The sequence below is a fragment of the Panthera leo genome, chromosome C2, assembly GCF_018350215.1.
Source record: "Panthera leo isolate Ple1 chromosome C2, P.leo_Ple1_pat1.1, whole genome shotgun sequence".
Classification (NCBI taxonomy): Eukaryota; Metazoa; Chordata; class Mammalia; order Carnivora; family Felidae; genus Panthera; species Panthera leo.
Genome location: NC_056687.1, coordinates 131,866,608 through 131,890,353, shown reverse-complemented (window position 1 = coordinate 131,890,353; position 23,746 = coordinate 131,866,608). Strand labels below are relative to the sequence as shown.

The 23,746-nt window shown below is 43.0% G+C and overlaps 1 protein-coding gene across 1 annotated transcript in view; it reads left to right on the top strand.

Annotated features, from left to right (window-relative positions):
- Nucleotides 1-23,746, top strand: part of COL6A5 (collagen type VI alpha 5 chain) — a 106,921-nt gene that overhangs the window by 47,070 nt on the left and 36,105 nt on the right. Inside the window, exons 18-32 of the mRNA XM_042955874.1 lie at nt 1,610-1,672; nt 2,570-2,635; nt 3,089-3,142; nt 6,820-6,855; nt 7,365-7,427; nt 8,831-8,893; nt 9,944-10,006; nt 11,567-11,629; nt 13,060-13,110; nt 13,241-13,276; nt 14,675-14,737; nt 16,005-16,067; nt 18,414-18,449; nt 18,567-18,603; nt 21,970-21,981. Of these exons, the coding sequence (XP_042811808.1) occupies nt 1,610-1,672; nt 2,570-2,635; nt 3,089-3,142; nt 6,820-6,855; nt 7,365-7,427; nt 8,831-8,893; nt 9,944-10,006; nt 11,567-11,629; nt 13,060-13,110; nt 13,241-13,276; nt 14,675-14,737; nt 16,005-16,067; nt 18,414-18,449; nt 18,567-18,603; nt 21,970-21,981 (769 nt within the window). The remainder of the gene's footprint in view (nt 1-1,609; nt 1,673-2,569; nt 2,636-3,088; nt 3,143-6,819; nt 6,856-7,364; nt 7,428-8,830; nt 8,894-9,943; nt 10,007-11,566; nt 11,630-13,059; nt 13,111-13,240; nt 13,277-14,674; nt 14,738-16,004; nt 16,068-18,413; nt 18,450-18,566; nt 18,604-21,969; nt 21,982-23,746) is intronic.

Below are 23,746 nucleotides of genomic sequence, written 5' to 3'. Positions count from 1 at the left end.
AAAAAAAAAAAAAACATAAAAATCAAGAGAAAGATACAGAATTATTTTGGTGACCTTGGTGTAGTAAATCACGGTGAAACTTTTTTTATCTTAAATTCATTTCAATACTGATTAATATATGCCGGTTGGTTCCAAACAGCTCTGCTTATATGTTCTGATCCATTTATTTATGCAGTATTTTTGAATATCTGGCATGTGCCAAACACCGAGTTATATGCTGATGATTCGGAGACGAACCACACTGACCTTGTCCTCAAGGATCCCCAGACATAGAAAGACAGACATATTAATTGCTAATGACAGTGCAGAATGTGATTGAGGCCAGGTAGACAACTACGTGAAAGCCCAGAGAAGGGCACCTAACTCAGCCCTAACTCAGGTGGGGAGGGAGTTCAGAAAGTCTTTCTGGAGGAAATGATCCCTGAGCTGAAGATGATAGGAATTAGCAAGACATGGAGAAAGGCCATTCTAGACAGAAGGAACAGCATAAGCAAAGACACGGAGGCTCGAGAGCACTGCAGATTGAGCATTAGAGTACAGGTAGAGGGAGGTGAGGTTCCAGCGGTGGCCGGAAGAGATTGGGAAGACGCCGGGGAGCCATGTTGAGGAGTTAGGCTTTTAACGTTAGGAGATTGGGAACCTTTAAAAGATTTTAAGTACGGGCGCCACAACTGAATTTGCGTGTTGAACATACTACTTGTCGGTGGTGTGGAGACTGTGTCAGAGATGACATAGGTGCAAGGCAAAGATGAGAGGATCTGGAACAACCGAGGGGAGAAGTGACAAAGCCTTCAAGTAAAGCAACGTCAGTGAGAACAGACACATGACGTACTAATACTAAGGATGTGGCAGGGCCCGGGCCGGAATGAGCAGTGGGGTGCAGGATTTACGGACGTACTCCTTCTCAGAGCTCTGCCACATGTGTCTCCCTAAATACTGCACCCCAGGTGACTTGTTTCTCTCACCCTAGTTCTGGCTCCGGCACAGATCTCTAGATCTAGGTGACCAGAGAAGCAGGAAATGAGGAGTCATTCAGAATGCCTGGAACGGTACTGGCTTGGGCAAGCTCAGCTGGGAACACTTGAGTCTGAGTTGTCAACTGGAGCATTTTCTGTGGAGGTTTCCAGTGAGCAACTGCATTATAAATGTCAGAGGTTCCTAGACTGGCTGGGATGTCCAGTACAATCCCCACTAGCAATATATGACATTTAAATTCAAATTGGTGAAAGTGAAAACTCCCGCCCTTCAGTTGTACTAGCCACATTCCATGTGCTCAATAGCCACATATGGCTAGTGGTTACCATCTTAGACAACTCAGAGAATATTTCTATTAGGGCAGAAAGTTCTTTGGCGTAGCGCTATGCTAGATCACGAGAGTTTTCCCATTGCTCAGCGTCACTCTAGATAATCCTGACTAGCGATCATCTTGACCTTTTAACACTGAACTGAGTATCGCTTGAGAAGGCTGAGGAAACTGGCTGGGATAAAGGAACATGGATCATTTTGTCTGATTGACTTTCTTGGCGCCAAAACCACACGCTTGACTCTTTAACACCATTCTGAAACCCTCCTACAAGCTAACTCAGAAGCTCATTTTATTTTTTTTTAGGGCAGCCCAGGTTCCAGAGGCCCCCCTGGGAGATATGGGGAGAAGGGCTTCCCAGGAGATCCTGTAAGTTACTAGGGTCTGGTTGGCTCTGAATTATGTAGTTGCTCTAAGCTCCTATCTCCTCTCCCTTGTGTCTCCCACTAACCTCTAGGTGAAGGCTTGTCTCCTTGTCTTGGGAGCAGGGGTAGTAGGTATTGTCCAAGACTTATCTGCTTGGGAAAAATCTGTCCACATCTGATTTTAGCTGATTATATTGAAAATTTTGGGGCACCTGGGTGAGTTAAGTTACCCAGGCACCTGGGTGAGTCAGTTAAGCATCTGGCTTTGGCTCAGGTCATGATCTCACAGTTTGTGAGTTTGAGCCCCACGTTGGCCTTGCTGCTATCAGCCTGTCAGCACAAAGCCCCGCATCGGATCCTCTGTCCTCCTCTCCCTCTGCTCCTCCCCCGCTTGTGCTCTCTCTTTTCAAAAAGTAATTAAAATTAAAAAAAAAAAAAATTGGAGCTGGGAGCTCAGGTTCCATCTCAATCATCCTTATTATTATATAGAGACTTCCAAAGTCCTTTTCGGGAGACGTTTCCACAGTTCTGCTTCTTGGGCTTATAATCTTACAGACTCCCTATTTGCAGACTCAGTTACAAGGGAATCTTATTACACCTCTAAGGGGGTAGCATAAGCATGTTCAGCCATCAGTGAAGCTGCCGATACAGAGAAGAGATCATTGCCATGGCTTCGGCAAACACTCTTATCACTTTGTTGATCACCAAACCCTCTTCAAACTTGGGGAAATATTACTGTATTGTTTCTCAAAAGTCAATGAATTTCAAATATGGAGAATTTTCTGTCACACCTTCTCACTTAACCCAAATTAGCTTAATACATGAACATTGTACCATTGTATTTGAAAAAAAAAAAGCTGATATTCCTTGGTTCTAAAATACTTTTTATATCTTCCTCTAGGGTAATCCAGGACGCAACAGTAACATCAAAGGACAGAAGGGCTCCAAAGGAGAACAAGGAAGACAAGTAATTGGTTCTGTTTTACGTACAGAGAACCTATAGACCTATTTACATATATATGAATGATTAATTCTGTTACTGAATGGAGGCTTTCATGAAGTCTTAATTATTTAATAAAATATGTAACCCTTCTATAATTGAATAACAGCCCCGAGTTCACATTTAAAACAGCATTATTTTCTGAAAACAGGACACATATGTAGTAGGTTATACTTTTATGGGTTAAATTATTAAGTTTCTGGCAGGTGACATTATTGTAATGGGAAACTGATAGTTAGCAGTGCACGTTACTACACCATTTTCCTCATTAACAGATATATACCCAATAGTGTTAACATGCAGAAGATTCTAGCATGACACATTTGCTCTGCTGTTTTAATAGTGAGTGAGGTTTTTATGCTTATGTAATTAGTCAGAATATATTGCCTTATGATCTTGGGGGAATAATTGTATTTCTAGGGTAGAACTGGACAGAAAGGGACTCCAGGTGATCCTAATTCCAGAGGAATAAGGGTAAGTTTTTCCTTGAACATTTATTTCCCCTCCTTATCATCTGACGATGCCATAAAGGTTTTCACAATATTTGCCCCTGCAGAGTTGGCTGGCCCAGGGCTGATCCATTGTCACTATTGTCATTTGGGGCTAGATGGTGTGAGGGGCTGTCATGTACATTCGAGGAGGTCTAAGAGCATCCCTGTTCTCTACCCACTAGATGTCAGTAGCACTCACTCCCCCCAAGTTGTGGCAGACAAAAAACATCTGCAGATTTTGCCAAATGTCTGGGATGAGGGGGAGTGGGGAGTGAGAGTAGGGGGCAAAATTGCTCCTAGATGAGAACCTCTGTGACAGTCTGCCTTCCTCTTTCTGCCTTCCAGAAGCTTTTGAATGTCTTTGGAGAGAGTCAATGCTTTAACATGAAAGTTCTCCTCCGGTAGCTTAGCATCTCTATAAGATGCTATAAGAATATTCATATTCTATAAGAATATGAATTGGGTAAACCCACTCTCTTTATCTTCAGATGTTGCCAATGGGAAAGAAGAATCACAGATAAATTCTTGAATGAACCAAAACACCAGTGACTAGGAACAAGCCTCTGGCAACTTCGAGAGCCTAGGGCAACTTTATAGCATCCCATGTGATGCCAGGCCTAAAACAGGAATACTGGATATCCCCTTCTTTTTATGGAACAACTAAGAAATCGCTTTTCTTTTTGTGCATTACTAAAGTGGGAGATGATATTTATAACGTGTTAGAAATCCTTTTGTCATGCACTCAGAATGGAGATCATAAAAAGACAATAACGCACAGTCTCCTAGATTGGACCCTGCACCTTGTTTGATCGAGAAGTGAAAATACTTGGCCTTCTTTTCTGTTGCAGACCTGGAGTCTTCTCATCACTTTGAAGGCCATGGCCGATTGCCTTTTTCTCTGATCTAGATAGTGGAGAAATGTGTTGCAATTCCTCTTGCCTTTGTTTATCTTGAATCATAGTTATTAAGGGATAGGATCTACAGTCAGTTGGCTTAGGCTTCCTGGTGCTTCTGGTAAAAATTCTCTGGGACTTTGCCCTCTTTTCCACACAAGAGAATCAAAATTAACCAGAGGAATCCAGGGAACAGCAACATATACTACATGCAATAAATTAAAAAAAAATTTTTTTAAATGTTTATTTATTTTTGAGAGACAGAGCACAAGTGGGGGAGGGGCAGAGAGAGAGAGAGAGAGAGAGAGAGAGAGCGAGCCAGAATCCGAAGCAGACCCCAGGCTCTGAGCTGTCAACACAGAGCCCAACGTGGGGCTCGAACCCACAAGCTGTGAGATCATGACCTGCGCTGAAGTCGGATGCTCAACCGACTGAGCCACCCAGGCGCCCCTACATGCAATAAATTTTAAAGATAAATATATATTTTTCTTGGTTTAAGAGAAAATACACTTAGTTTGAAATAGCTTTATAACTATCCCCCTCAATCAAATACTTTTGAAAAGAGATGCTAGGGATGGGGCTGGGGATTACTACTTGGACAAACCAGCCAGTGACTCTAAATCACTTCAGAGACAGGAGGCTCTCAGCCGCCCTCTCCTATCTTCACCCGTTTTCCTGCCCAGCTCCTCCTTTGTAACGTCTCTTCTCCTGAACTGAACAAGGCTGTGTGAATATAGAACAACATTAAGCTTTTCTACCTCTTCCCCTACTTTTCCAGTGAAGGCAAGAATTCTCTCTGAGGGTCAGAGGATCTTAAGTAGATAACAGATTCTAAGAACACAAGCAAACCTAAGACATGGCCGCCTGCGGGACAGAATTCCAACTTATGCAAGTTGATTGTACCGGCTGTTGCCAAGACGGGGGCTTGATATTCTGAGAACCAGAGCACTAGAATCGACAGTCCAGGTCCCTTGTTTTTGGCCTGTCACACACAGATGCTTATACGGGCACCTGGGTGGCTCAGCCAGTTGAGAGTTGGACTCTGGCTTGGGTCATGATCTCACAGTTTGTGAGTTGGAGCCCCACGTGGGGCTTGCGGCTGTCAGTGCAGAGCCCATTTTGGATCCTCTGTCTCCCTCTCTCTCTGCCCCTGCCCCACTCGCACTGTCTCTCAAAGATAAGCTAACATTAAAAAAAAACACACACACAACTGCTTTTAAATAATAGTATTTCTACTTCTGTAGCATTTATTTTATGTCACGTCCTGATCAAATCACTTTCAAATACTAATTCATTAAATCCTCATAACAAGCCTACTAGGTAGATATTATTATTTATATCCATTTTGCAGATGAGAATAACAAGGACCCTTGGAACACTTGCCCAGGATCAGGATAGGTAGCAAGTGGCAGAACTGGGGTTTGAACCCAGACTGTCTCACACCAGAGTCTGGAGTCCCGACCTCCTGGCTAAGGCTTACTGAGCAATTGCTCTGTGCCACACAAGCTTCAAAGGGCAGCCTTGAGCTCAGGAGTACCTGACTTCTAAAGGCACACCCTAACCATTGTGCAATATTGTCTGCATGTAGTTCAAAAGTTCTTTTATCCTTTTAATGGAGACATCCCAGGATAGTAGTGGCCTCAACCTTTGTTTGCTGTTTCTTCCCTACTTTCATTTGTCAGGAGCTCTATTAGTCCCATCAAGGAACAAAGAGCTCACAGGTTACAATGGGTAACTTCTCCCAAAGGGCATTTGCATTTTGAAAGCAGAGTACCTGAATCAAGGGGGCAGAACCCCAGGAGAGGAATTCGAATCATTATCCAAAGTGGTAGAGGTGATACTTGGTCAGGTAGTTCATTCTAAGGAAATTCAGAAGGTAGGCAGTTGAAAGAAAACTGATTCTGAAATAATTTCCATGGCTACCTTTCTGAATGCATGAATAGAATTTTTTTTTTTTTAAGTATTTGTCTTGTACCTAAAGGAATCATAGTCATTTATCACAATACAAAGTAAACTGGTGATTGGGATGTTCCATAGCTCTCTCAGAGGGGCAGGGGTGAGGGGGGTGTGAGGGTATAGATTTTATTGCTGCTGTTTAGGGAAAAAGAAGTTAAAATCTGGGGTCTGAGTCCTCTCCTGCCTAGAACACTCTCTGGAGAGGGTGTGACAAAGGCGGACACTTAGGTGGGGAGCCTGAGCTGGTGACATGGAAATCACCACTGATTAAGTACAAACAGGCTGGTGGCCCGGCCACGTCATTGGGCAGACCCCGTCGGCCATTTCCTTCTCGTAGAATTCCTTGGAAACAAACCTCAGTGGGCCCACGTGTGAAGCACTGAACCTAACAATTTTTACTCTCCCCTAAGATACATTCAGGGCCTGGGACAGAGAGACAGACAGGACACAGCTTGTTCTCATGTAGGAAGCCTCTGATTAGCAGACAGTACTCTATGGAATTTGCTGAAGAGGGAAGGATAGAAGACAGGTTCTTCAGAATGATTTGATCCTCCAAACAACCTCCTGAATAATTGTCAGACTGGAGCTGGATCTGTAATGACTTTCAGATTGGCTTTCAATCAATCCCCCAAATGTTAGTCTATAATGAAGTGCCCAGCGAGAAAACTTGTCTTTCGAAAGCGCCTCAGGGAAGCCATTTCTGTGAGCTGCTCATTACTTATGTCTGTCAGGGAATGAAACAGGCTGGTTTGCCTCTAAGAACCCTCCACTTGGCTACGTACACACTAACACTTTGCCTTTTCTGTTCCAGGGAAGGGAAGGCCAAAGGGGGCCCCCAGGTGTCCCGGTAAGTACCCTTTACTTCCTGCCCTTCGAGGTAGTTGGTTCCAAGGAGAGTCCTCATGGGCAGATGGCACTGGGAATGAACAAGAATGTGACAAAGATGTTCTAGGAAGTGTAGAGCAATAGAAATGGCCCCACCCATGGAGGGGAAACAAGGGCCCATCAGCTCAGCTGCCAGGAACTGGACGGGCCTGACCTAAGGCAGAGCCTCCTTCACAGGCACCTCATAGACAAGAGGATCTGTGCGATCCCAAATGTTATATATTTGACTGCCTTTCACAAGCACTGGGAATCAACTGCATGGGAGGGAAATTCTTTACTAGAGTAAGAAACAATCTTGTGTTCATTTTTTAGTATGGAAATGAATAGAATCCTAGGCAAAGTAAGGGGTGAGCCAAGGTTCAGTCAAAGTATTGCCCATGTACTATGTATTACGGTACTAGGTAGTATAAAGAGAAAATCTCTATGGAAACTATGTGGAGACAGTATTAACACTGAAAACTCGTTCATCAGGGGGAGCCGGGAAATCCTGGACTTCCAGGTGCCCAGGGAGCTGACGGATTACAAGGCCCACAGGTATGTTGAAGTAGTCATAAATGCTGATAAATAATGCTGAGTTATTCCAATAGGAAGCCAGTGGGTAGTTCTGTATAAAAATAAATAACTGAGAAATGCTTAATCTGCTCCTGCCCTCCTCCATGGTCCATGTTTCTGGAATTCTACATTTCCCATCATGGGAGAGTGATTGTGCTCCATCAGACCCGCTCCTATTTTGCAGCTCATGAATAGAGAAAATGGCTGCTCTTGTGCTCACCTAGTATTGTATCAGCTTGTTAGTAATAATGAATTATTAGGACCTTACTATTATATTAGTAATCAATGAATTACTATTAATTAGTAACAATTACTAATTAGTAATTAGTAGGTACCTGAGCCCTATCTTTTGCCTTCCAGAGAGTGATCAATGGCTCATGATTCAGACATGAGCCATTTTTTCTTGATCGTATCATTGCTGATATGGGCATCGGAGTCAGGACATCTCTGTCTCTCCTTCATGTTGGGAAGGTGCTGGGGTCATCCCTGGAGAATGGTTTTGTAACACATGGGTATTTAGTTACCTTATGGAGCCTGCTTGAAGCCAGGATTCGTCTGGAAGGTGTGCCTAGACCTAAGACCTTCTCGAGAGTTCATTTTTCTTTTAGGAAGTTTCAGATACTCACGCCAAAGTAGAATTTGGTATTCTCTTGCGGGTTCTGGGGTCCCTGAATCAAACCCCCAGCTAGCAAATCCTTTAGGCTGAGTAACCACGTGACCAGCCCAGATCCATCTCCCCTTTGTAGGGAGAAGGGGGACATTAGCTCAGCTGCTCCAGGGTCCCTTTGATACTCAGGCGGAGAACGACGGCTCATCCAGTGGGTACAACCATTGTACAGCTGGTACCCGGGAGTCGGGAAACATCACCAGCACCTCTAGTTTTTTCTTCCATGCAAGAGATCTATACGAGAACCTTACATCAGATGCTAATATAGTGGAAAATAGGCTTGAATTCCTCTGGTAGAGCTTCTGCTGCTAAAATGTCCTCTTGGGCCAACTTGAAACAACTTAGCTTTCCGTTTTCCACGTTGACGATGAGCACTCTGGCCCAGGTAACCTGCCCCAACAAAGGAATCCATCTGACCGTTGTTTGCATCTTCGCCCCTTCTTCTAAGGGTTTTATTTCTCCCTTTGGTCTCCTTTTCATTTCCCCCTGTCAGAGGGGGATGAAGGTCTTAGACCCAGGCAGAGATGCCTGGATAAGATCTGTACCACAGAGTCTGGGCCTCCACTCAGTCCCTTTGGTAAGATACGCTTAACCTCACAGTTACAAGGTGACTTGTGGTGTTGGACCAGCGCTTTTCTGTGGACATGTTTCAAAAGCATTAAAGAAGAAAGTACGTTTTCATTGCTTCATGTAATTATACTTCTCGTTACCACATTAGGGGGGAAATGGAATTCCTGGCAGCAAAGGAGAGAAGGGAAGCCCAGGGCACAAAGGACCTCAGGTGAGTGACTCAGGAACGTTGGGAGTCAGTGGTCTCCAATCAGACCATTTTCTCTTACTTCAAAAACATCGTCATACATAGTTTATTTTATATTATCTGCGTTTGGGGTATTTTATTTTTCAATTAACTTGGGACACATTTGGGACAAAAAGAATTGGCAGCAAATTTTAGCACAGCCCCGAGTCCTTGCACGTCACATAAGCCCTCCTCTCTCTCCTTCACTGGGGTTTTACTGGGAGAGCACGGACCCATCGCATCAGCCCCAAGAAAGCATTTGGAAGAGTACAGATCTCGCAGACTTGTGAACATTTCAAAACCTGATTCCCTCTGCTGACTTTTCTAACTTTTAAGAATGTATCTGTGCCACATGTATCTCCACCGACTGTAGATGTTTGAAAATGGACTCTACAAAGATCCCTCGCCACCCAAATTGACTTGATTCCTCAGCTCACCCTCTGAATCTGTTTGGTCCCTAGGTTTCTGACAGTGAGTGATAAGAGTGGGGATGGCTGGTGAGGGGATTCCTATGAAAAATGTTCTGAATCTGTTCAGTTCTTCAGCTCCGACAGCGAGAATTCAGAAGGAACACCTGTGTTTGCCTCCTTATCATGCCGGCATGTTTGTGGAAGACACTTGTGCCCATTTTCAGATTGGGACTGAAACACACTGTGCATAGAGTTCCAGATGCGCGCACGGTGTAATGCTCACGAGGGGCAATGTCTCGTTCTCACAAAATCAGTACATTCCAACCAATGTGCCGCATGTAGAAATAGCATATGTCCTGTCAAGAGCACCCTTTCTGTTTCTCACGAAGGCCCCGGGCGGACTAGTGGTGTCCCCGCAGATGAAGATTTGTGGTCCTCTAAGCCAGACTGTAAGCCGAGTCACCTGCTTTCAGCACAGATGTCTCTCTCCCCTGGGTGGCTGGGTCTCTTGTTAAGCAGGCATCAAGGAGCTGTTGGAAATGACACGAAGAAAAGCGAAACTGATCTAAGGGGCTTTCTAAGAATTGTTGCAACACCCACATACGTGTCTCCCATTTTCGTTCAGGGCTTTCCTGGGCCGATGGGAGCTAAAGGGAGCCTTGGAAATCCCGGACCCGCAGGGAAAAAAGTAAGTGTCATCTCCTATAGATTTAAATACTGAGAAAAAAGTACTGCCCTTCTTTTCTTGATTTCCATATTAATTCCTCGCAGGAGAGGGGCACCCTCAACCCCCCCCCACCTGCTTTCTGCGATACATTCTTTTGCTTCCACTGAGCAAAGAATTTCTAAATGCTTATCTCTTCCTGACACTGCCCTGTTTCACCAGGAGAGACACTGTGATCTCACGCGTGGTGAAATAACTCTGAAAACTCTCTTCAACTCCCCGATTTCCTGCAGGCATGAATGTATGCACGGGGCAGAGTCCAGAAGGGGGGTGTCCAGACTCAATCTGCTTGTGCATACCATTCTCTCATTCACCCTACTGTCTCTGATGTGGCTCTTTTGGAGACTGTCAGACAGCGGACTGTTGGCCTCTTCAGAATCCCACTCCCTGCTTAACTCCCTGTCCCACGGCCAGCTGTGACTGGCAGCTGTGCAGTCACCCTGGGGGCCCAGCTTAGAAGGGCCCCATGCTTGGTTTCATGTCCTGCTGTCACCATCTTGAAAGTCTTAATATTTGAGGATGGGACCTACGCTTTCATTCTGCACCGAGCCCCACAAATTAGGCAGCCAGTCTTAATTTCCCCGTAGCTCTTAGGAAAAGCTCTAGACTTTAAAGTAGCTTGGAAGGCCCCCTGACCCTGTTTAATTCTGAGGCTTCAGAGCGCTTTTCCCTCCCACGTGCCCGCGCCAGGCTTCTCAACAATGCCTTTCCTCTACCCCGACCGTGACCACCCTCACCCCTCCTGCAGTTCCTTCTTCCACTCACACAACTCCGCCCTCAAACCTCACACCCCTGCTCCTGTGCTTCAGGCAGCCCGCCTCCTTAACCCCACCAGATCTATTTATTTATTTAAAGAAATTTTGTTGTAATGTTTCTTTATTTTAGAGAGAGAGAGACAGAGAAAGCTGGGGAGGGGCAGAGAGAGAGGGAGACACAGAATCCAAAGCAGGCTCCAGGCTCCGAGCTGTCAGCACAGAGCCTGATGTGGGGCTCGAACTCACAACCGTGAGATCATGACCTGAGCTGAAGTCTGATGTTTAGCTGAAGTCTGAAGTCTGGCCATCCAGGTGCCCCTTATCAAATCCAATTTAGATTCCCCTCCCCTTCACTGGCATGGCATCCTGGGTTTATAATTTTCTGCCTGTCTAATTGTCTCTCTTTCCAACCAGACTATTTTTGCTGAGGCAGGACCACATCTGTCATATTCAGTAGTTCATTTTCCAGGACGATAAATACTTGTTGGATGGGCAGACAAATCAGCTAATAAAGCAACTTTCGCTGGAATAAATTTTCCACTCTTTCCCTTCTCCTTCAGTCCTTCTAGAATACCAGGAAAGCAGTGCTTGGGCTGTGCTGACATTTTCTGCTCGCCTTTGGAAAGATCATTATTGGTTTCCTACACCCCATGCCTTGGCTGAGCACTGAACCCTCACTGAGAGCCTTAAGATTTCCCGTCTCAACCTCCTACAGTGGGAGCCAGTTTGGATTTTACTGACCTGAAGCCCTTTTTGTCTCACTTACTAGGGAGAACATGGAATTCCTGGAGATCCAGGGCCAGTGGGGCCAGCTGGACAGCGAGGAAAACAGGTATGAGCTTTTAGGACCCTTCTCTTTTCGCAGCTCCAAGTGCTTAGTTCTGAGGTAAAGAGAAGGGAACTGAGGCCATCAGCCTAAGCACCTGGAGTATTAAAGGTATTTTAGGACCTCCTAGGAAGATGTGGGGGAATTTCTCCCACCCCCTGCAGCTCTCATTCTATAGCTAGTCTGTCTGTTAAAAGAAGAGAGAACGGCAAGAGAGAAAGGGGGCATGCAGAAGTGATAATGGATAACATTTCACTATTTTCACAACCAGTACGGCCATATCAATGGATGTCCACTGAAAAACAGCACTATGCATTTCTCTCCCTGTCTTGCAAAACTCTAGGGCAAGAACAAGAGGGAGGTAGATCCAAGAAGTGAGCTGTCTGTTCTAGTGGCTCTTGCCATGCTAAGGTCTCTGTGCATGGAGCAGCCAATATAGGAACATTTTTTCATTTCTTCTCAAAAAATAATGTTTATTATAAATGTTGTATATACATATTGTAGAAAATTTACCAAGCTTAACAGATGGGAAGAGGGGAAGAAAAATGACCCATAATCTCACTATTTTGAAATATTCGTTATTAACATCCTGGAGATACCAAAAAAATCACTCTGTTTTTCCCTCTTAACAGTGTATCATGAGCACATTTCCATGTTATTACATTTTCCCCTAAACATTCTTTTTAATAGCTTCAAAATATTCCGCTGAATGTACGTACCTTAGGTCACTTGACCAGTCTCTTGCTATTGAATACTTAATTTGTTTTTAATTTTTTACTGTCATAAGTAGCCCACAATGAGCATTCTTGTATCTGAATTTTTAGACAAAATCATAATCTCTATGTAAAAATTTCAAAAAGTAGCATAACTGGTTCAAAGAATATGCACCTCTTTTGCAAGGTGCCCTTAGGAATATTCAGTGATCTATGCACCCTTGTGTTATGTAGGAAAATGCTTGCTTCGGGACATCCACACCAGCAGTGGGTATTGTCACTTTCTTTTTTTCATCTATACCCATTTCATTAACAAAAAATAGTTTCTCATTACTGTTTCAAATTGCATTTCTTTGGTTACTAGTGAGGATGACATTTTTCCATTTGTCTCTCAGCCATTTGTAAGTCTTTGGGGAATTGAATTCCTCACCCATGTCCTTTGAACCAGCTCCTAATTTTCCAGGCAAGTAATTGCTACTGACTCCATTAGTCTTGATGGACCATCCCTCTGCCTCCTGCAATGTTTGCAGAGTGGAGCTGGCCAAAGTACCAAGGCACATACCAGCAAGTGAGGAAACCCAACAATATGCATGACCCCAGAGTTCAAGGTCACTGGTAAGGGCCCCTCTACCTGGAAGTGCCCAGTGCTTCTCTCTTGTCACCAGTATAGATTACAATTAAGTTTCACTTTTGAGAAATTAAAATGAACTGGTATGTCCACAGGGAGATTATGGCATCCCAGGCTATGGTCAAATGGGACGAAAAGGAGTAAAGGTAAATATGGAAAACTGTTTCTTTAATTATTTCTTTAATTGATGAGACAAATGTAAATAATACAAGAAAAAACAATCATACTGCAGAAGTGGTATGTTGATTTATTTATGTTCTCTGCTGCAAATTGTAGGGCCCAAGAGGATTCCCCGGAGATATGGGGCAAAAGGTATTGTGCACATGTCCTTCTTTTGAAATTACCATGATATTAACTTTCTACTTGAGAATTGAAGTTAAAAGGAGAAGGAGAAGGAGAAGGAAAAGAAGAAGGGCAGTTGTTTTTCCAGGACTTCATGAATAAAGGACCTTACTACTATGAATGAATCTTTAAGTTGGAAAAGACAGTCCTGTCCTTTGTTGCCTGATGGCCCTGGTCTTGAAACTCCACCCCTGGATCTCCTCTCCAGTTTACTCCTCTTGTCCTCTGGATTTCTCGCCTCAGTAATCTCATTCAAAACTCTTGGCTTCAGCTATTGCTGTTTGTTCTTTATTATTGTGGCCTTCACTTCCCCTCCCCTGAAAGGTGACAACATTCTTCTCATTGGTCTCCATTACCACCTTCTTACTGCTTCAGTTAATCCCAAACACTGCTGTCAACTTGATGTTTTCCACAGTGTAACCTAATTATGTTTCTCCCCTGATCACACGTTTTCCAGAATTCCTCATTGCCCACCAGATTGAAAAATCCGTCTCCATGATCTCCAACCAGACATAACCTTATATTTCAGTCAGAGTAGCTCCTATTATATCTGTTTTTATGCACTGGAATTCAGTAATAAGATTTCCTTTTTTTTTTTTTTTTTTTTTTTTTAAGCATCCTGTCCAGAAGAGTGGCTTTCCAATACTTGGTGTCCAAATTAAAATGCAAAATATAGATTGAAAAAATTGAATGTGTAAGCAGATCAAATCAACTACAGGAAAACAGCCAATTTTTGAACCCTCTTAAAAGTGCTTTTAATTGCTGAATTACCAGAAGAGATTCTTTCCTTAGGTAGAGAAGGGTGCAAGAAGGAACTGTTAGGACAAGAGTTCTCACTGTAAAAGACCAATTTTCTAATTTACTGATAAAGGGAGAAAATGAGCATATTTAAATTTAGGGATAAATGTGAGATTAGTTGTTTTTTTGTTTTTTTGGGTTTTTTTGATAAATAGGTGCTAAAATTAATTTCCCACCAAGGTCAGAGTAAAGTTTTTATTACCTTCAGCTTTTTCAGAAGTGATTTATAAATTTAGAAAGTAATTAATTGTTTAGTATTTTCTGTGGTTAATATTCCATATGTTTTTCCTGATTTTCAAGCATTCTTGCTTTAGATATTTTTAATAACTGATTGGGTAGCCATTGCACTGATATTTATGCATAAATATTTGTATTAGAAAATTAAGAATAGTTTGGGGGAATATTTAAGTGTGTCAATGACTTTGTTCCAAGCAAGCGGCAGAAGATGTCATTTAATGTTTAATATATTGTGTAGTTATAAGATCAATTAGGTTTTAGATTATATAGAATTATTTCTCTTATTTCAAGCAAATATTTTAATATCTTGATTTCTTATATTTGAATCTTTAGGGTGATGTGGGTGATCCTGGATTTCCTGGGGGTCCTGGACGCAAAGGATTTAAGGGATTAACAGTAAGTGGCCTGTAATTCCAGAAATAATAAATGTTTCTTTGGAGGACTCTGGCTTTTATGTTGTAATAATAAATGTGGATTATTGATCTAACCCAAGAGCATCTGAAATGCCACTTCCTGGCTCTGTGACCTTCACCACACCTTTTCAGGGTCTCTGTTTCTCTAACATGAGACTTGAACTTGACACCAAAGGTCACTTTCAGCTCTAAAATTCTATGGTTCCATGAATCTGAACTATTTTAAAGATTTACAGATTGATAGCTGGCTGTTCCAAGAAATGTCAGTGCCTTCCAGTATTTTCTAAGGCACATATTAAAGCCCAGACTATTAACCCTGAGTGGGAATGAAGCCGACATCTTCCCGCTGTGTCTCTAAGGGTTTTCTGACAATTCCACTGCTCAGAACCAAGGTCATCTAGGGTATTCGTTTTAAGGAAGGCTGTTGACATCTTCTAATTAGCACAGTGTGGAGTAGTGTGTTACAATTTTTTTAAAAAACAAAACGCTGAGACAAGCATCTTTTCATTTTGAAGTTTGAGTGTAATATCAGTGGTCATTATCAGCATGAAAGAGATGCAATTCAACAGATATTTTCCATCTGGCTGGATAAATTTCATCAGCATCCACATCCATCACCTTGAAGTATGGGAATGACACAGCCCACCCCTGTCCTCTTATGTATGTGGAGAATTTTTTGTAATGGATCCTTTGTAGACGGGAGAGTTTTAATTAGATCTCTGTGCGCTCTAGTATTCTTTTTTAGCACCAATCCTAGTTTATGTCTAATTTAGATTTAAATGCATAGCCAGTGCCAGAGAAAAGTATGTCACTAAGTGGGGAGGCTACGAGGGAAATAGATACTTACCAATGGTTAAGAATGACTATTTATAGGGCGCCTGGGTGGCTCAGTCGGTTAAGCGTCCGACTTCAGCTCAGGTCACAATCCTGCGGTCCGTGAGCTGGAGCCCTGTGTCGGGCTCTGGGCTGATGGCTCAGAGCCTGGAGCCTGCTTCGGATTCTGTGTCTCCCTCTCTCTTTGCCCCTCCCCCGTTCATGCTCTGTCTCTCTCTGTCTCAAAAATAAATAAACGGTAAAAAAAAATTAAAAAAAAAAGAATGGTTATTTATATTTTTATGTAAGGAAGTTATTTGACTTGAATTAATGGTTGCTTTCTTTAAAAATCTTTTTTAAATTGTAAAGTCTCATTAAAACTTAGGTATTCTCCATGCATAGACAGTGTGGAAACTAAAGCATATTCCTATCTGCAGCTCACTAGAGGCTCGAAAGGGGAAGAGGGACCTCCGGGACCCCCAGGCCCTCCCGGACGGAGAGTAAGTACACCCATGAGAGCTAAGTAGCCTATACTGGTTTCTAGATATTCAATAGAAGGGATACAGAATTTAAAGTCAGAGCACTGGATCCAAATCCAAATTCTTCTTGCTAGCTATGTGCCCCTGGGCCAGTCACTTGGTGTCTCAGTTGACCTCTAAAAGGGGAATGACCTATCCTGTCCTACCACCTCAAAAGGTAGCTGGGAGGATTGTATATCCAAATGTGAGCACTCTTTGTGAACGATAAATTTCAGTGCAAATATTAGCTGTTACCGTTATTTTCTTTTTTTACTGAAGTTTATAAAAATCAGAATGGGATAAGCTTCATACAGGGGTCCTGGCAAAGTTCCGTCACGTGAGACACATCAGTAGAGTTCCCCAGATCACCATTGCCTTCCCGTCTTCAAAATGTAGACTCTAGAGAGATTTGGAAATACAACTGCTAGTTCCCACCAGGCTTCCACTGGAAGGGAAATACCACTTCTGGAAGCATTCCGGGCAGAGGCAGGCACATCCCCCACTGACGAAACATCCATATCTCTATTTTAGTGCTTCTCGTGTTATCATAATGATTTATTTACACATCTCTCTCCCCTGATGAGCACAGTCAGGTAAGAACTAGACGTTGCCAGCACCTGGGTGTTTTGTCAGAGGCGCAGGAAGCATTGTGTACAGAGTGGAGAAACTGCTTACCTTGTTTGGTGCGTTCTGAGCATTTAGAGACTTACCTGGAGGAGTTCTTTAACTTGGGACCTTGTAGAGAAAACAAAAGCATGGATGTTTTGTGGATGATAGCAGAATGAGAGTCAACTAGCTGTGAGGACGCTGTGATGCATCTTTCTGTCTTTCACATTAAGGACCTGGTGAACATTCGTAGTCACGTGGGCGAGGATCTCGTCTTTGAGTCATACCGATCTGGTCTGAATTTATCTCCTTTCCAGATTTTGGAACTCTCGCGTGGGGGTCCTGCATCTTCCCGGCCTTGTTGCTTGGCCCTGCTGGTCCCTAGAGTGTGGTTTTGCTGTCCTGGGGCTGCTGGTCCCAAGAGTGTGGCTTCTCTATCTCGGGTCTTCTAGAATCAGATCAACTTCTTTGTCTTGGGCTCTCAGTCCTCAACCTCTGCTCAAGAACTTGCTCCAAGTTCTTCTCCAACTCAGTCCTTTAGGACAGACTCTCTACAGCTCTGATCCTCTGCAAGATGTGGTCTGCCTAATCTCTTTATTAGCTAGAAACTGTTCCTCTCTCTGTTTAAGTGGCTGTGCGTTCTTTTCTGTCTTCTGCCATAACTTATGAAAGGAAGGATGAGCCTCTGCATCTCCTAGTGAGAGTTAATTTCCTGATTCTGGTCAGAAGAGCCTGTGTCCCAGTGGGTAGAATTATGGATGCCACAGCATTTCCAGGTAACACTCAGCATTCAGCAGACAATTAACTGTTTCTTAGACGGATGGATGGATGGATGGATGGATGGATGGAAGGAAGGACGGACAGATGAACAGATGACCCAGTTGTCATTTAGAACAGGGGTTCTTACACTGACATCCCTGGTTGAGCTTCTGAGGCCAGTGAAATTGTATGATTGTGAGCCTGTAATAACATTTTCTGGAACCAGCACACTAGCATTTACCAGTTGCCCAAAGAGACCCAGGTGTGTTAAACATGTTAAGAACCACTGCCAAGGGGAAGCCCGATCCTGAAAAAAGGAATAAGGGGGAAAGGGAAAAGCTCAAGCTATCAAAAAAGCACTGTCTCTTCTTAGGAAGCCTCCTTGATTCATTTCACCCAGTTATGCGTACTCCTTTGTTTATAACCTCTCAGCATTTATGAGCTCACTGTGTATGCTCTTCTTTTGCATAAAGCCCATTTTGCTACTAATTATCTCTGGTTCTTTCACATACGTAGAAGTTGTATGCTACCGCCTGCATTTTCAACTCCTTGAATTGTAATACATCTGTACCTCTGAATTCTCAGTAAATTCCTCTCCTTGTGGCATGCTTTGGGAAGTCTGTTGTTTACATTTCAACTTTTCTTATGAGAAGTACCTTTTAAGTGTCATAGCCTGAGTACAAACATCTTCAAGAAATACTTTAATTTCTTTACTTATTACCTAGAAAGATAATTCAGTTCACTCTGGGAAGACATTAGCTTAACTGATCTCACACTGAAAGAAAGAAGTATGCACTGTTGATTTAAGTGGGGAAATAGCATTGTAATCTATCTGTTCAGGAATACTTTAAGCGCTCTCTGCCAGCTGTGCTTTTAAGAACGTGCTTTTTTTCTTTGCTCTTGTTTTGTCACTAAAGACTCCAATTCACATACCAATAACTTGCTCTGGTTTTATTTTCCTAGGGCATGAAAGGCATGGCGGGGAAGCCTGTGTATTCTGTACGTATCTCCTTATTCACAAATGAAAACCCAACCAGTCCACTGGCAAATAAACATGACCTCTCAGGGGTCGCTGTGCTCATGTTTGCGTTCTCTTTCTCTTTTTTTTCTTTACAGCAATGTGATCTGATCCAGTTCATGCGGGACCATAGCCGTGAGTATCTGCATGTCGTGGAACAAGGGCGTCGGTGATTGGCGAGAGCACTTAGGAGGAGTGTAGTGTGGGTATACAGAATCAGTAACCGAATCCACTGGTGGCACATGTCCCCTGCAGCAGGCTTGTCCTGAGTACTTGCAGTAGAACAGCTCACATCAAAGGTGGGAGGGAGAGGGATGTAAGTAAAGTGTAATTCATACAGGAGAGAAAGCATGCTTATGGTAAATGGTTGGAAACCAACTCCAAAGTTGTGTGAATCAGCTCACACTAATACAATATTGTACAAAGGTCTGCGAGGGCATGGTGTTAAAGGGACGAGCATGGAGATTTGGGGTTAGTTGCTTAGTTACTTAGTCAATAGAGTCTCCTTAGATGGGGGTACTTGAATCTAGTTGTGGGGAAGTGATAGGGAGTGGCCAGAGAGTAGTTTCACCAGAGGAATAAAGCAGGAGTCAACAAACAGAGAGATTGTCTTTGGTTAGGAGGAAGGGGAAATGAGGTAGACGAAGCCCAGTGACGTCATTTCTGAACATTTATCCCAAGGAAATAAAGCAAAAGAAAGAAAAAATTATAGGCAAATATGGTCGTTGAAACATTACTCATTAGAGCAAAACGAACATACCTTTAGACTGTTTGCACGTAGAGACTAATTAGTTTATGGTGCATCATCTTCTGATCAGATACTAAACAGATACGGTTTTTTTGAAGACTCAGTCAGAATGTGAATAATATTGTCATTAAAAAGCAGAAAATTAAGAGGTTAGAGTGGGAGAGAGAGCCAAAGCATAGGAGACTCTTAAAAACTGAGAACAAACTGAGGGTTGATGGGGGGTGGGAAGGAGGGGAGGGTAGGTGATGGCCATTGAAGGGGGCATCTTTTGGGATGAGCACTGGGTGTTGTATGGAAACTAATTTGACAATAAATTTCATATAATAAAAAATTTAAAAAATAAATAAAAAAGCAGAAAATTAAATTGGATCCTCATTATTTCACATATAGCTAAAAATATACATAGAAACCAGTTCTAGAAGCAAAGGGAGAAAAATGTAACAACTTACTGTGTTAGAGTGGTAGAATTTTAGGTGATTTGTCTTTCCTCATGCTTCCATTGTGGCTTATAATGATGCTGATACAATCACAATCAGAAGAATGTCAGATGGGGAAATTGGAGAGACTTACTGAAGAACACTGGATAAAAACGTAGTCATTGTAAGGGTGAGGTGAGGAAAGAACAACAAAACTGAGTTTAAAATAAGCATAAGGCCAGAGCAGGAGAAGCTAAGTAGTGCTATAGATGAGAAGGCAGGAGGGACTGTGAAGAGAAATCCATTGGTAGGAAAATATGATGGCCTCAAACATTTCAGAGCCAGGAGAATGTTGTGTGGGCCCTAAATTAAATGATCTACAGGCAGCTAATGAAGTGGGCTGTAATAAAGGTGAGGATCAAGAGAAGAGACTGGGATGTTTGTGGTCCTTAAGGCCACATGGATGGGTTGAGGTTCTAAGGATGGGAAATGACAGAGAAAGAAACAGAAACCCAAGGGATGAATCCAGGAAGACATCTGAGCAAAGCAAGTGAGGCCAGAGGACAGAAAATGGCATCGCAGAGATGAGGAAATTCTGCACATGTGGGTCACTTGAAAAGCAAGAACAAACGGAAGGACAGAAGATTCGGGGGAGGGGACCTGGGTGAAAGGCATTGTTTGAGAAGTAGAAAGGCTCTCCATCACCCTGAGGAAGTGAGAACCAGGGCCTGGGGCCCCAGGGGGAGAACGAAAGGAGAGCCACTGTAGGGGAGGGGAGTCCTTCTCAGGAAAATCAAAAGCTATCTTCCCAGGGAAGAACCAAGGAGGAGGAAGCGGTGGGGGAGGTGAGTACTGGCCCAGGGAGGGTTAGGGATCCGAAGACAGTTTTCCAACACAGAGTGAAAGGAATTAGACAGGAAATTAGGGGGTGGAGGGTGAGGGTGAGCGTGGGTTCTGTAACCAGACAGGGTGCTTGATCGGTGAGCTTGGAACTCCAGAGTGCAAAACTGAGATGGGATTTGGGCAACAGATGTTCAGAGCTAATTGGGTTGGTTGGACTCCTGGTCTAACACATTTCCCCTTCAGTCCTGCAGCACTGGGATGAGGCCCGGGTCCTGAGCTGATCACTGGGACCCTATCCCCAAAATAGCATAAGAGCTCAAGGGGGCTGATGGGAATGTGGAGTGGGGGTGGTCGCAAATAAACTAAGAGGGCCCAAATGATGAGAATTTTGGAAGGAAGGGCACAAGTAAAGAAGATTTTTAGGAAAGATAGACATATTAAAAGAGATCAAGTAGTTTCCCCCAAATCAGGCAAGGTTTGCCACACTCAAACCAGATAGGTGTGCCCGTTTCCAGAGCCTGTGTTTCTAGTCTCACAGCTGGGTTGGAGGTTAACATATGAAAGTGCTCAGTCAGGAAAAAGGGATCCTCTTCAGGCCTTGAGATGCAGGGGAGACTGTGGGTTTGGAGCCCTGTCTGCTGGCTGTTAGCATCTCCGCAGCCACAGGATTAAGACCATCAAAAGGCGTTAATGGGGTTGATGTGAGAGAGCGCAGTGCTGTGGGACGGCAGGCAGCTTGGAAGGCTAGCTGGTTGCCAATGCTAATAAAATCTTTTATTATATCAGAGTGACTCATTTGCTTTTCTTGAAGCAAATGAGCAAGGACATTGTCAGACCAGTGCTTTCTAAAGATTTCTAAAGATTTCCAACATTTGCCTCTAATTGGTCTCATGCTTACAGAGTAAATCACTTAGAAAAACCAGATGCTGTTTTGCTCGGGAGAAACCCTTGGGGGCTCTCCTTCCTCCCTAGAGATATGGAGATCACTCAAATGTAGGAGCTGTATTTTTTAGCAGAGACCAAGTTTATTTGGAAATCCCCACATTTCTGCAGGAAGAGAGAGGTTCCCAAGGTGTTCATCTGGGAAGAAAATAAGCCCTCATATTTTAGCCGTGCCTTGCTGAATGACTCTCAGGGCTGTAAGAAGAGAGACAGAAACAAATTGAATTTGAGCTATCTTGTCATTTAATCAAAGGCTCATCTATTCTGCTTCTAAGACAAGTGATCAGTGTTTCAGATTTCAAGCAAGATTCTGCTGAAGTCTGCTGGCCTTGGCTCACAAGGAGAAAAGGGCAGGAAGGTTCACCCATTAATTGAATTCTTTGTATGTGTTCCTCAGTCCTTTGACCTTAGCTGCCTGTTATTTAGGAATTAGCCTCATTTGCGATTAGAGTCAAACAAAATGTTAAGGTTTGCTGAAATTTTGTTTTGGGGGATTATTTTTAGTCTGTGTGCCAAAAATGTAACAGACTCTTCTCTTTCTCTTTTTTATAGCTTGTTGGAATGGTGAGTATTTTTACCATACTGTGTTTCTTGCTGAAGTAATTAACTGCATTCTGATAAGACCAATTTGAAAGAAACTCTTAGCCCCATGGGAAAAAGGACTACTTCCTTCTATGCCGATACATCTATCTTTTGATGATGGCTATAATTATCAATGTCACGTTTCTACCAGATTGTGAATTGGTGACACCCAGCTCCCAGCCCTTTTACACTACTATGCTTTCTAGGTCCTGTCTGAGTTCACAATTCAATTTCTTCACAGAGTAGGCTCGTGTTGCTGGGAAATTCAGGGACAGGGCTCTGAATGACCACATTTTAATTGATGTGTTGCTGACCCAGTGATCACTGGCTTCTTGGATGGGCAACGTTTCCTTTCCTTTCTCTCACATCTCACCAAGTGCCCACTGCTTGTACACCTGACCTTGCTGTGGATGGTCTTTCTGGAACCTGGACCGCAGTGGGTGTTGCTTAGCAGCCTTAGATCCCTTGGATTCCATTGCCACTGAAGCTGGTTTTGTCAATGTCAAGAGCTCCTGGTCTTCTAGAAGCCTACTGAAGTAGACTCACAGGGACTTATCCCCAAAGTTTGAGCTTATCCAAAAGTGACATCATTCACCTAAATTCTGGGAAAACGAAAACAGAAACCCTTTATATATGTAAGTGCCCAGTAAAATTTCAGGGATTTGAATTCAATTTATCATGTACCCTGTTGGGCACTAGGAAAAGGAGAAAATAAAAATAAATCGAAATCGGTTCTGCTTTCTGGGAAAATCTGTGATGAGAGGTCAGTCTTGAAGATGCTTGCCTACTACTTCTTTAATAATTTTTAGTGTTAGGGCTAAGAAAGGAAGACTAAGGCTACTTAATTTCTCATATTTTATTTTTTCATTATTGGCTTTGATATTTTTTTTATTCACGGTAAAATTCCTTGATTCAAAACCCATCTCTGAATCAACCCTAGTCTCCTATTCAATTGCTGAGAACAGTGGATTGGGGTGTGGGATTATTAGAGTCTAATGCGCTTGAAGAGTTAGCCAGATTCAAGATAGTAGAGCAGTCTATGTAGACGAGGGCGTTCATTTCTTAAATAATCCCTGTTCCTCTTCCTGTGGTCTGACTTTAATAGCATTTTGAAAAGTTAGGTTTGATACGTAGGGCTGATACCCTATGAGATTCCTAAAGTTAAATTATCATAAAATTAGTAGCACTGAATTAGAAATTGCAAAAGAGCCCCATTTTTATAACAGCTCATGGTAAGCCTGCTGCGGTCCTGCTGCTCCCTTCCTCTGGCCACCCTTGCTTTCCTTCAAAAGCTAGCTTCTGGGAGGCCCTGAAATCCCCTCTCTTGGGAAATAGTCGCTTTGTCCTCTGAATGCTCTTGAAGAATAATAGTCAGTCTGTACCTTTCTGTATAGCAGTCCTCCCTGGGACAGATGCCTTGAGGGCAGTCCTGAATTCGGTTCATCTTTGCTTGTATTGCACAGTGTATATCACCCTGCATGCTACTCAATGAATATTTGTTGCATAAGCGGATGAAAATCTTCCAAGTGACTAGCATTATTGGTAGATCATTTCTGAAGATTTCTGAAGACCGTAAGCTTTCAAAACCTTCAATAAGCCATCGTATCCTTTCATTCGTTTTAAAATTTTACTTACAGTAAAATTAATTGTCGTGTGCGAGTTCAGTTTTAACACATGCCTAGATTCATGTAGCCACCACCACAATCAGGATACAGAACTGTTCCATTAGCCTAGACACTCGCTTCAA